The following is a 14011-nucleotide window of genomic DNA, read 5'->3' on the forward strand; positions in this document are numbered from 1 at the left end:
CCTCTGGAACTCAGTCTTGTCATCACTAAGATTCCCTACCTCCAGAATCTCTTCCCCAAATATAACCTTTAACTTCTTGCTCTAACGAAACCTGGCCATCCCCCGAGGACACTGCTTTCCTGGCTGTCTCCATTGGAGGCCTCTTTGTTCTCCTATTCCTCTTGTGTTATCGGACCTGAAAGTTTTATAGGTGCTATCCTCTACCTCATGGGAAGTCAAAGATGTTCGTCTTCCTTAAAAACACTTACTCTTTTGAAGTTGGGCATGTAGTATGCAAATTATTCCTTTTTAAAAAAAAATCGTTATTCATTTACAAACCTCAGGATCAGTCTCTCATTTGCTGAAGATTTAACATAGGACTCAATGTGTCAGTGGCCATCACAACTCTTGTCATAATTTTTCATGACTTCGGATTCCACAGAGAAAATCCCTTCTATACTCAGGTCCTTTGAACTCATAATGTCTTCAATCCTACATTTGTCTCCCAGCTCAAAATGATCAAATCATGGTCATTTTCATTAGTAATAATCTCTTCTCAAGACCTTGATACCATGCATCTCTACAATCCATCTCTTTCTTTTCCAGCTCACTCCCATTATGATTGTGTGGCAAATCTCTGTTTCCAAAGATGGCCAGAACGGTCGCTCCCATTCCACCTGTTCTTCTGCAATGTGACTCCACCTCTCTCTCAACTCTCTGCCACTCTCTGAAGTGGTACAGTCCCACTGCCGTCCTCTTGAACCTGAGCTAGCTTTTCTGAATGGCATGCAGTCAACAGGATATGTCTGATGTGATGCTACGCAACTTCTGTGACCAGGTCAGCCCTGCAGTTTTGCCTTGCTCTCTTGCAATACTTTTTTCTTGGAGCCCGAGTCACCAGATTAGAAACCTGACTACCTTGAGAACACCATGCTGGAGAGGACATGTTTAGAGGCCATCTTCAAAATTCTAGGCTGAGGGGCTCCTTCAGAAATCCCAAACTTGGTACCAGCCATGTGAGCAAAGAAAGCATCTTAGAAGTGGTTGTTTTAGCCCCAGCTGTCCCAGCCCTTGGACATTCAAGTGACCCTGAGCCGAGGCTCTAGACATTGTAGAGATGGGAGAAATTGACCTCACTGTACCCTTTCTAAATTACTGACCCACAAAACCCATGAGCAACAATAAAAATGTTGTTTTGTACTACGAAGTCTTGTGGTATCTGTTATACAGCAATCGATAACCAGAATAGACTCCAACCTCAAACAATTTTCTGACCTCACAAAAAATCCTAGTATTTTGACCCTATCAGTTTTTTGCTATGATGATGATGGGAAGTAAATCCTCATTGCCCTTATTGTTTGACTTAGTTTATATGAGACAGACAGTTAATAATTCATTAAATAATCCATTTACTCTCCTACATTTCCTGTACTTCCTTTAGCTAACTTATGGCCATGTGTCTAGTTCTGGCCAATAGAATATGATGAGAAATAACTATCAATTCACGTGCAAGGTAGTTATAAGTTGGTGTGGTTTCCCTAACTATTCTCTTTTCTGTGTACACAGCTGGGACCACAAACTCTGAGAAGACAAGATGTTGCATGGCAGAGGCATCCTCGGCCCCTGAATTTCTGCTGGAGAAAGAGTTCCCAAAGAAAGCTTCCTGACCCACACTAAACTGTAGTATGAGCAAGAAACCAATCTTTGTTGTGTTAATCCAACTAGATTTAAGGCATTATTTGTTATTGCAACATGGTTTAGCTGACCCCAACTAGTAAAATTTTCATGATCTGTCATTATAGTCATTCTTCTGCATACACTATAAACTTTCTTTTTTTTTTTTCCCCCTGTAAGGTTTTTTCCAATTAAATTCATGTCATTGCCTACTCAACCCCTCCCCCAAGCAGCTATATATGGCTGGAGGTGGGGCACTGACTCAGCAACAATGCCAATTGATTTCTTTTCTAAATCCATAAACGCGAACTTCAAGTGGTTCCTTGTGCTTCTTAGCTGTTCACCTAGCTTTTTTTCCTTTAATTTATTCTCCAATTTCTAAAGCCACTCTTTCAAAATCTCTTCACTTTCCTCAAATCAACACCTCCTCTCCCAAATTTATTCTCAGCTGATAACTTGCTTCATATTTTACTGACAAAGTTGAAGCCACAGAAGAGAATTTCCACACACTCCCACCCCCACATGTACCAATCTATCTGGATCTGTCCGTATATTTTGCTTTCTCTTTTCTTAACCGGAGATGAGCTGTCTGTGCTCTTATATAAAGCCCATGACTCTAGTTGTGTTCTGAATCCAGGCCCATCTCTCCTACTCAATGACATTGCTTCTGCAATTTCTTCCTATCTTTGCTTTACTATGAAGCTTTCTGTACTGCGCATCCCAATTAGCGTACAATCATTGTTTCTCTGTGATGTAACACTCCTTGGAAAAGTTATCATTACTCACTGTCTTCGCTTCTTATGCTCCAAGCTCTACTCAACCTCTTTGTTACTTGCAGCACGCCTCCAAAGCAATTCTTGTCAAAGTCACCAGTGACCTTCAAATTGCTAAGTCAAATGACCAAGTCTCAGTTCTCATTGGACACAACTTCTCAGCAGCTTTTGAAACAGTTGATGTCTAGCTTTTTCAGGAAACACCTTCTTTACTTGGCTGCTGGGACACTATTATCTTTTGATTCTCCTGCCATCTCACTGCCTGATCCTTCTTAATGTCATTTTTCTAAATCATCTTCATTTTCCCAATCTCTAAGCATTGGAAAGTTTCATGGCTCAGATCTTAGACTTCTATTTTCTATCTGTATTTATCTTTCCAGTTGATCTTGTCAGATCTCATGGCTTTTATTATCAGCTATGCCATGATAAATCCAAAATTTATATTTCCAGCTCCAACTTACTGATTTTACTTCTGAACCTGATCTACATACTGTCTTAGCCCACATTTTTCCCACTTGGATGCTTCATAGGTATATCTAACTTACCAGATAGAAGAGTAAATTCCTAAAGTTTTCCTCTACCACTGATTCCTTCCATAATCTCCCCATGACAATAAATAGTAAATGCTTTCTATTAATTATTCAGTCCTCAAAGATTGGGGTCATCCTTGACTCTTCTTTTTCTTACATACCACATCCAATCCTGCAGCAAATCTTGTCAATTCTATTTTCAAATATACATCCTGAGTCGAATCCCTTTTTAGCACTGTCCCTGTTCTCATGGTATTTCAAGTCACCACCATTATATCCCATAAATTTTTGTGATAACCTCTTACACAGTCTCCCTATAACCATTCTCGATCCACTGCAGACTAATTTTCACACTGTAGCCAAAGATGCCTTTAGAACGTAAGTCAGGTCATACTCTAATGTCTCAAATGCTTCAGGTAGCTTTCCATCTAAAGTATTCTCAGTACCCTACATGATCTGGCTCTTTACCATTTTCCTAACTCCATCTCATAATACTCAGACAGTTGTCCACTCTGTTCCAGCCACACTCCCTTTCTTGCTGTTCCTCAACTTTACCAAGAGAAGTCCATCTAAAAGACCGCATTTATAATTGGCTTTGTCAGAGACGCTCTTCTCAGGTTGCCACATGGATACTTCTTTACTTCATTTAGCTCTCTACTTCAATTTCTTTCTTTTTGTTTTTTTAGAAAGTCTTTTCTCTTACCACTTATGCTCTTTATCCCTTATCCTGCTTTATTTTTGTACTTTATAGCACTTATCTTATTTGTTTATTGTCAGATGCCTCCCCTTTGCAGGCCAACAATGTAAGATCCATGTGGGCAACAACTTGATCAGTTCTGTTCAGTGCCTTTTACTCTAGAATCTAAAAATACCTGGAACATAGTAGGTGCTCAATAGATATTTGAATCAATTAATAAACAAATGAACATGGAGCTCATGAACACGGAATTTTGAGCATGGAGTTTTAGATGATGAATGAAGTCTTGTAGACGGAAATGCTGGCTTCCCCTGAACAAAACAAGTCAGGTACATGTGTCCATCATCTTTACTCACTATCTTCACTACCTATTTTTTAAGCTCTATTGAACTTTAAATTAGTCTCAGCACTGCCACAAAGCAGCTCTTGTCAAAATCACAAATGACTAAAGTAAGACTCCTGGCATATAAAACGAATTCAGGATAGATCACAAAAATAACAGTGAAGCAAGGCTACTAATGTCTTTGGCAATTATCCACAGAAGATCAGCAAGGAGCCAGGTTGGTACCTGTATGCAATATTAGCCCATATTTCTCCTTCCAGAAAGAGGAAACACATTCACACAAAGCAAATGAAGTAAAAAAAAAAAAAAAAAGCTGACAATGAGTTATAAATTAAATTAGTGACATTCTTATTGCTTTATGTTTGCATTGAGAAAAGATGCTAAGCTGGAGTTAAATAGGGTCATTTTAGTCATAATAGGTCATTCCAGAGGTCATATATATGCCTATGATCATCTTTTATAAACCTAAATCTGGAACATACAATTTGAGAGACACGAATTCACTTACAGACAAAATATAAAAATTGGTACAGGTTTAAAAAATGCAGGAGGGGGTGCTTGGGTAGCTCTAGCTCAGTCAGTTGAGCGACTGACTCTTGATTTTGACTCAAGTCATGATCTCAGGGTCATGGGACCGAGCCCCCTGTTGGGCTCCATGTAGAACATGGATCCTGCTTAAGATTCTCTCTCTCTCTCTCTCTCTCTCTCTCTCTCTCTCTCTCTCTGCCCCTCTCCCTTGCTCGTGCTCTCTCTGTCAAAAAAAAATGGCAGGATATAAAAGTACAGTACATGTGCCTCTTAAATGGCACCAGGGATATTAAGTGGATGAATGATCAGAAAAAAGAACAAGGCAGGTGCAGTCTAGAAGGAAGATACGTGGTCAGAAACAAGATAGCTGAAGAGCAGAACATCATAAGTGACATATTCAGCATCAGGGATAAGTTCTAATGAACACAAAAGGTTTGAATCTTGAGGCACAGTGGAGTGAATATTCACTACCTCAGATAAATCCTTGTGGGAAGATAGGAATAGAAATAAAAGTTTGCCAAAGAAGTTGGGCTTCTTTGCCTTACACCCAACTAACTTCATATTATGCAGTTTGGATACCATATACAATGTAATCAATCAAAGGACTACTTTCAACCAATGCCATGTGTACCCCTAGAAGATATAGATCTGCCAAACTGAACTTACTGATGCTCAATAGCACATTCCACCTCATCACCTTCATGGAGTTGTGCTCTGAATGCAAGGTTGTGGTTTTTCTATCTAAAGCCTCTCCCCCCCCCCCCTTTCATATGCACACACACACACACGCACACACGCACTAGAAGTCAACAAAGGAGAATGGAGATTAGAGGTTGGAGGATAACGATACCTTACATGACATTAGAAAGGAATGATTAAAGGAATGATCTGGCTTCAGTAGAAAATGAAATAAAAATGAAATAAATAGGGGTGCCTGGGTGGCTCAGTCTGTTGAGTGTCTGACTCTTGATTTCAGCTCAGGTCATGATCTTGCAGTTGGTAGTTTGAGCCCCACATTGGGCTCTGTGCTGACAGTGCAGAATCTGCTTGGGATTCTCTCTCTCTCCCTTTCTCTGTCCTTACCCTGCTCTCTCTCTCTCTCTCTCAAAATAAATAAATAACTTTAAAAAAGAAAGAAAATGAAATGAATAATATTGTAGGATCTTCAAAATCTGAGATTGAAAAGCCCAAACCCTTCATTTAATATATGAAGAACTGGGACAAAGTTAAATCAAACAGACAAAGTTAGTGGAAAAACTAGAATAAAGCCCAGATTTCCTAGCCCTGTAGGATATTCCTTTCATTTCACTAGTTCTTGATCTTGGTATCTTTATCATTATGGATCATTTTACAAACAGAAAAAAGCACAACCAACAAACTCCCTCTTGATGGAAAATATATCTGAAATAAGTATTTATTGGTAGGTTTACTGTAGTTATGTTTTCAGAACATACCAAAAAAGTTTATTTCAGAACATTTTAAGGACTGAATTCTATGAATCCTGAAGAGTAACCATTCACCAGGCTTCTTAGAGTCTGCACCTACACTGTCCAGAGTTGAGTTATGATCTTAAATGACACTGAGAGAGGAAAAAAAAAGTGTGAAAAGTATGTGTTTCAGGGTCTGGGCATTTGCTTCAGTGCTATGGCTTTACATGTTATTATTTCCTTAAAGAATGAAAACCCCACTTTGATTTTGTAGAATTGATACTACAATTCAACACCACTGGAGACAATTTTTCTCCTTATTTGTATTGAATATAGAATTCTATATAACATATAATTTTCCTGATAAATCTTTCCATTACCTACTTAGATTGCCACAGATTTAGGTATCTGATTTGTCATTTTGAATGAGCCATGCTGCATTTGTGAATCATGCTGAATGTTCCTTATGAATTTTATATTGTTATTTCAAGTCAAGAGACTGAGCTCAAAAAACAAGTATTAAATGGTTCAAATCTAGGCTCATCCTTATCACTGGTACAAACAAATTTTAATATAGTTCTTTGGGAAAAAGAAAAAAAAACTTTTGTTAACAAGATGAACATGCATTTAAAGATGATATGCAAAATCCAGGATGACTTTCAATTTCTTGAATCTAAGGGCTGTTTCCTATTGATCATTTAATCCAGCTCACTTAAAGCTTGATAAGATTTACAAAGCATTTGCTGTATGTTCTAAGCTTTAGGTGTATTCTACTCCATTCAAACAACAATTATTTGAAAGTGATACGATTATTACCCTTATTTTATATGAGAGTAACCTGAGGCTTACTGAGATGGACTGACTCACTAGGGGTCACAACGAACTTGGGTTTCCAGATAAAGAAGTTTGACCCCAGTACCTACACTATAAATCTGTTTTGCGGTATTCTCAAAAATGTTTGTTAAAGTGAAAACAAAAAGGGTCTGGATTACCTGGAAGACTTTTTGGCCACATACCTGTGGGGTTTTTTATTTAGTAATAAAATTGTAATTCATAGCTGTTTTAACATTTACCTTACAGCTCAAGACTCTCCTGTTCATGTCAGTTCACCTCGTAGAGGCCGTTATTACAGCTCAACCTCCAAATCACTGCATGTGGGGAATTATATCATATCTGACACAACTCTTTTGTAGTACCACAGATACCACCATTATCATGGCTTTTCTGATGCATTCCATCAGTCTTGTTGCTGAGCCATCACTCACATTTCTTCCCAGACTTGATCTTCTTTTTTGTGAGAACACACATACACACACACACACACACACACCATCCCACACACACACTCATAAAGCATTTTCTAGACATTTATGTATGCCTAGGAGAAAAGTTATAAGAAGGAATAATCTTGAGTGAAGATGCTCATTAATTATTTTTACCAGAGATGTAAGAAATTGGGGGAGACACCTTTAAGCAGCAGCAGGAAGGTTTAGCTAATATGGAGGTAAGTAAATGAGTATAATTTCTGGAAAATTTTTGAAATGAATTAATAAGCCAAGATTAATGAAGGAGTTTTTCAGATTAGAACATGTCAGTGGTTCTTTGAATTTTCACCCTACGCTATTCACTCTTCACCATCATCAACTTGAAGATGCCCATGAATACGAACCACGAAAGTTTGTTCAGACTAAGTGTTGGGTTTCCTTAGCTCCGTACTCCATTATCCCTGGCCTATCATTTTTGAAGAAGCAGAGTAGAGGATTCCAATATTGTATAATTTAAAAATACCTGACAGCACTCAATTCCCCAACATAAATGGGAAGATGACTTGGTCAGCCTAAAATTTCCAAAAGGCCCAGTAAGGTGAAACGGACACCACCCCAAGTAAGATTTTACATAATCACACAGACGCATCAGTGCAAAATTAAAACGGATTTCTGCCTGAGAATTCAAGAAATATACTACCTTGCCCCATATCGGTAAGAATCCGATTACCACAAGGATGGATAGTTACCCATGGCGAAGAATGGAATTCCAAGCAGGGTGGAGTTGTACTTTCCATCGGTGATGAAGAAGATCCCTGCTGCCGTGATGATGGAGATGCACACTGTGAGCACCCCCAGGAGGCCCAGGAAGGGCTTGCTGCGCAAACAGTCCTTCATGGAGCTGGAGAGGGTGGCTGTGGTCAGGATCAGCACAAGGCTCACCAGGACCTTGCTCCTGGCCAGGATGCTGGTCTTATGAAAGTCTCTCCAGAGGCTAAAGGATGCTAAAGAGTAGAGCTGGAAGTCCTGGTGCTCCTCCTGGAGCTTCCTCATAAGCTTACAGAACTCATTCTCCCACTTCTCCCCTATGAGGTCTTGGGTGGCAGAACCATAGGTCTGGAGGTAGTAGGTGATTTGAATGGCTCTGGCTGACTTGACCCGTTGGTCCTTGCTGTTTGGCACTTCCACTACCCCGCCCAGTTGGTGTCCAATAAAACTGTTCCTCCCATCCTTGAAAACAGAAAAAGGAGAGACTACAGTTACCAGAAGGATGCACATTCCAGACAACAGATTGTTACTCTAAGTGAAGGAACACAATGAAGGCAGAGGATGGCTCTTGCAATCGTGGAGCTGATGTGGGTGGAGTGGCATGTGAGGATTTTATATTTAACCTTTTGGAGTGTCATGGAATCCCATGCAAGATGATCAGGATTAGAAAGATGCAAAGAGAATTACGAAGCTATGCAAGACTCGCCACATGCATAGGGAAATGATCCATCCCGTCCCTACCCCCGTTCCCATCATTTCTGTCTGTAGCAGTCTATTATAACTCCTTTATGCAGGATCAAGTCTTACGATTCAGTTTCAGCCAAAAGTTTTCAGCTTCAGTTTCATGAAGCATGGCATGAGTTAACATTGCAAAAATTGGAAGAATAATCCATTTAGTAAATATACACTAAGCTTTTCAGGGTTAACACACACACCTACACCAACACACACAAACACACATGAACATTACAAACATCTATACTCTGGGGATCCTGGGGGTGCAACGGTGTACTGCACACCACATAGAAGATACTATTTGTTTTGTTTTTACAATTAACACAAGAGTGTTGAAATGTTTTCTAAATATGAGGTGAGCGCCTGCTCACTCATCATGATGTTCCCTCCAAACAGCTGCCTTTTCCCCATAGAACACAGTGGACAACCCCCCCCCCCCCCCCCCCCGATGAAACTGATAAGATTTCAGGTGGGCTTGTCAAAAGTCATTGTGATTTTAGAATTTCACATGAAGTAGAGCAGACAAGGTCATAGGACTAGGATATTTATAAGAGAGGTGATCACTCCTCTTTAAGGTACAAGTAAGGTAGATACTGAGTTGTTTATTTACTTATTATTTTAAGTTTATTTATTTTGTTTTGAGATGGGGGCAGGGAAAGAGGGAGACAGAGAGGATCCCAAGCAGGCTCAGCACTGTCTGTGTGGAGCCTGATACGGGGCTCAAACTCATGAACCATGAGATCAAGACCTGAGCCAAGATCAAGAGTCAGATGCTTAACCCACTGAGCCACGATGCACCCCAGATATGCAGTTGTTTAATTCAGAGCAGTAATTATCAACCGGTGTGCCTTAACACTCAGAAAGAAATCCCTGATGGCCCTCACCAAATTTAAATCAATTTGGATATTTTCTTTTTGCCACAACTGTCATTTACTTCAGTGGCAATGGTGGTCAGATGCAATACTGAGCCCAATAGCAGGTCGCAAGACAGAACATGGCATTGAAAATGTGCTGCAGGTACCACGTGAAATGCAGGCACGAAGGTACTTAGTGCCATGAGGAGAATCTGCATTTGCTACGTCAAGCAAGATATTTATCTCACAAGGATATAAAAGCATAGAAGCAGAGCAGGAAACAATTCTTTCTAGAAAGGTAGTGCAGAAGGGCAACAAACCCAAACAGTCTGCTAACCGTGGTTGTTATCACAGAATTGCAGCACACTCTACCCTCAAGTAGACGCCTGTAACCAGTTACTATGGACTCATTTAGTCAGACTCTATATCTGAGGTACTTGTTCCTATTTGTATTTTTAACATGCACTAAACTAACTGTCGTACTTGAAAGTGTGTTGCAGGCACAAAAAAGTTTGAGAAATTTACAGCAAGTACAAATGTTGTTAGTGGTATCATTAAGATTTGTGAGGAGGAAATTTCATAGTCATTTCACATACCCATTTGCCCCTATATGTTAAGTAAAAGCAATTTTTCTGCTTAATACAACCTGACCAACTCTAAATGAACAATTTATTTCTAAATAAGAATTTGATTTGAGGTTTTTTTTTCCTTCCTTTGCTTGGAAAGTCTCCCCCTTCCAAGGCATCTTTGTATCTTTGTAAACTTTCCATCTTTTTCCATATATATATATATATATATATATATATATATATATATAGTTAAAAACCTGAAATTCCAGCTGGAGTTTCCCCACTCTCTCTTTTTGAAACCTTGTGGGCTTCTCTGATGAGCTGCAAGTGAAACAGTAGGAAAGCTTCAAAGAAGGAGTGGGCATCTTGTCCCAGCACTGAGAGACTGGAATATGGTTTCCACTCTTTAAAGAATTTCCACTCTTGCTCTCAATTAGGCTTGTTTATTTTTGGTTTAAGCTTGGTATAATTTTTAGCTCTACCCTGGTTTCTACTTCTTTGAAATCCTGCCTGTGATGTTGACATGTGCTTTTGATTATTTGAAAGAGAAAGTATTTTAAAAGCTATATTTATTCACTTAAGAATGTGCAGTTCCATCTGTCTTTACTCATTCTTGTCATCAAAAAGATTTCTCAGGGATCTTTAACAGCGGAACAAAGATTTATGCGTCCCTCAGGCCTCATTTGGAGATTATAGTGGATCAAAGAGGGCACTGATAATGTGCCTGGACAAAAGTCAAAAGTCTACAGAAGGCAAAATACAGATTTTTAAACAACTGATCTTTATTGAGTTTGGCTAACTGCTCACCCCCCTTTTGAAGTTGTCTAATTGCCATTTCTTACAAAAATTACCTCATAAGAGATACGCTTTCATCCCATTATATTTAAATGGATGTAACTAATAGAATGAATTTCTCTCTCTTAATTTGTTCTACTCCATGCACCAGAACAAAATAAACAAGGTCTTTAGACGTCCTTGAACAGAAAGCTGTGCTGAAAGGTCCACATTTTGTACAAGCCATTGGCCCAGTCATCCTATATGATCTTGAGAAATCATTCCAATGTTTCTCAGAACTATACTGAGCATATTTTTGTAAGGCAAAATTCTACTGTTTTGTAAGGGATGGTAGAAGAGTTTGTCAGTTTCCCAACTTTAACAGTTCATTGGTAGGAGAAATAGAGAATGAATAAGACATGTATTGTAATTATCCTCTGGGCAGAACTTCCCTGGACCTGTAAGCAGTCAGGGGGGGTTAGTGGCAAGAACACCTAATCAGGAGTCCTGTGACCTGGCCTGCAGCACAGGTCTCAGGCTAACTGGCTAAGAATCCCTTGGCTGGCTCATTTCCCCTTGTAGGTTTCCATTTTCTCATCTCTAAATGAGCAGATATGAATATAGGAGTAAATGTTTACATAATGTTGAAGATAATTTTCAGCTCTATTATCCTATGAAAATACTACCTATAAAGTCAGATGTGAAGGCCAGAAATGATATCATTATAATAGAGCCATGAATTAATTATTTTTATGGCATAACAAAATCTTACCGATCACCAGGTAGGACATTTGTGTTTAACAGGTGAGCAAATGTAGAGGCTCAGAGAAGGCAGACCTGTTAGTCAAAGTGATGAACCCAGGGTTCCAATGCAATTCTTCTGATTCCAAATCCAGAACTTTCTAGAATCCTGTGGGGCTGACTTCAGGGAGGCCACTTTGGTTCCTAGTCCCCACTAACTGTTCTTTTTTTTTAATGTTTATTTATTTTTGAGAGAGAGAGAGAGAGATAAAGCGTGAGTGGGGGAGGGGCAGAGAGAGAGGGAGACCCAGAATCTGAAGCAGGCTCCAGGCTCTGAGCTGTCAGCACAGAGCCCAACGCGGGGCTTGAACTCGCGGACTGCGAGATCGTGACCTGAGCCAAAGTCTGATGCTTAATCGCTTACATGCATGTTGAATCAACTTCCTCCTTTTCCAACAAAACCTCTTACGCAAATTCTAAGATTCCTTTAAGTACAGAAATCACATTTGTCGGCCCGAAGATAAACCTTAAAAACATGACAAAACGGTAACACATCACTTTCAATGCTCTCCTGTTTCAGTGTTTCGCTGAATTGAACAGACATCACTAACAGGAGGTGAACTGAAGTTCCTAACTCCACATCCTTGTGCCCACTTCTGCTCGTCCGTTTCTGCACATCGAAGCCAGAGCCCACGTGCACAACTCTAAATGAGATGACACCACTTATGCACTTATAATCTTCTACGTGCTTCCACTTGCACTGGGAAGAAATGAGAATTCCTTACCAGGTCTGCAAGGCTCTGCATGTCCCACTGCTGGCTGAGCCTCAGACCTTGTCCCCACCACTCTTCCCCCCATGAATTCTATTCCAGCTTTCCTGTCTTCCTTCCTATTCCTTCAACACACCAACTTTCACCACATGGCCTTTGCACCTGCCATGCCCTCTGCCTGGAATGCCTTCCTCTACTCTTCTATGGCCAGGGCTACTTCTTCACGGAGGTCTTACCTTTAAAGAGAACATTTGAACCGCATGCTCTAAACTAGACACTTCCTTCCCAGCCCTCGCTTTATGATATGCTCCTATTTTGTCTTCTCCCTACAAAGGATTTCTGTCTGAAGTGATCTTATTGAACCATTCAAATGTTCCTTCAACTAGCATGTGTGTTCGCTGAGAGCTGACAACTTTCTTATCTTGCTCGCTGACAATTTCCCGGGGTTTAGAACACAGCCTGGTGTATAATGAACATCCCATAATATTTAACTCAGTTCACCCTGAGGTGTATAAAACTAATCATACGTTATTTTTTTTTAATGTTTATTTTTATCTTTGAGAGAAGAAGAGAAACAGATCACGAGTGGGGGAGGGGCAGAGAGAGAAGGAGACACAGAATCCGAAGCAGGTTCCGGGCTCTGAGCTGTCAGCGCAGAGCTTGACGCGGGGCTTGAACTCACAAACCATGGGATCATGACCTGAGCTGAAGTCAGATGCTCAACTGACTGAGCCACCCAGGTGCCCCCATGCATTATTGTTATAGACACTATTTTATTAAGAACAGGAAAAGCAAGAGACAGCTCAAAGTGTCTGAGGACAATCGGGTCTCGGATGAAGAAAGGTGTATATAGAAATTGGAGGCTGGTACAGGAAAAAAACCCATAAATTTTACCTTTTTTTCCAATCTCCTTACTCTACTGTAACATTTCCCTAAAATATGTTTCCTCCTCTATTTTCATTGTACACCAAACGTGTAGAGTAAGATACTCTACTGGCAGGGGGACTTAGTGAGTACTTAAAAAAAGGATTTGCATGCAGGTCTGGGGGCAAAGGACAGCCAAAGTGTTCAAGGAACTGAAGGAAAAGATGAGGTCTGAGGCTAGAGAGCAAAGCAAGTTCTTTTAAATTTAAGAGCCAGGAAAGCCTTATTAGGGAGCCGGAGTTAACTGTTCTGCAGTAAGAAACCACTGTGAGTTTTAAGCAGGGAACCACACACTTTACTTTTTGGAGTGCTTTCTCATTGTACCATGGGAGATGATTTAGGCAGTAAGGGTGACTTTAAAGGAAAGAGTTCCATTAGGAAGTCCCTGTGGTATTTCAGGTTCTTGATGCAGCATGAAAAAAAAAAAAAAAAAAAAAAAAGTCAGCCCAGGCAGTCTGTGGTAGGTAAATTGTTCCAAGGTGAATCAGTGCATTTACAGGTCATGATGCTGTATCATGTATGACCTCACAGCCATAAAGCATCTCATCATATTCTCTCTCCAGGAGCAGTAATGTCAGAAGAAGAAAAAAAATATCTTGAATTCTTTAGGTCTTATTCAGTTTACAGTAACTACTTAGTAGCTTTTAAAAATTACCACCC

At 39.9% G+C, this 14011-nt stretch overlaps 1 protein-coding gene across 3 annotated transcripts in view; it reads right to left on the bottom strand.

Moving 5' to 3' along the window:
- PTCHD4 (patched domain containing 4) overlaps positions 1-14011 on the bottom strand; it is a 180816-nt gene that overhangs the window by 115574 nt on the left and 51231 nt on the right. For all 3 annotated transcript variants that reach the window (XM_058734202.1, XM_058734203.1, XM_058734201.1), the window contains one exon: positions 7966-8446. In XM_058734202.1, the coding sequence (XP_058590185.1) occupies positions 7966-8446 (481 nt within the window). The remainder of the gene's footprint in view (positions 1-7965; positions 8447-14011) is intronic.

Source organism: Neofelis nebulosa, chromosome 6 (assembly GCF_028018385.1).
Source record: "Neofelis nebulosa isolate mNeoNeb1 chromosome 6, mNeoNeb1.pri, whole genome shotgun sequence".
NCBI lineage: Eukaryota > Metazoa > Chordata > Mammalia > Carnivora > Felidae > Neofelis > Neofelis nebulosa.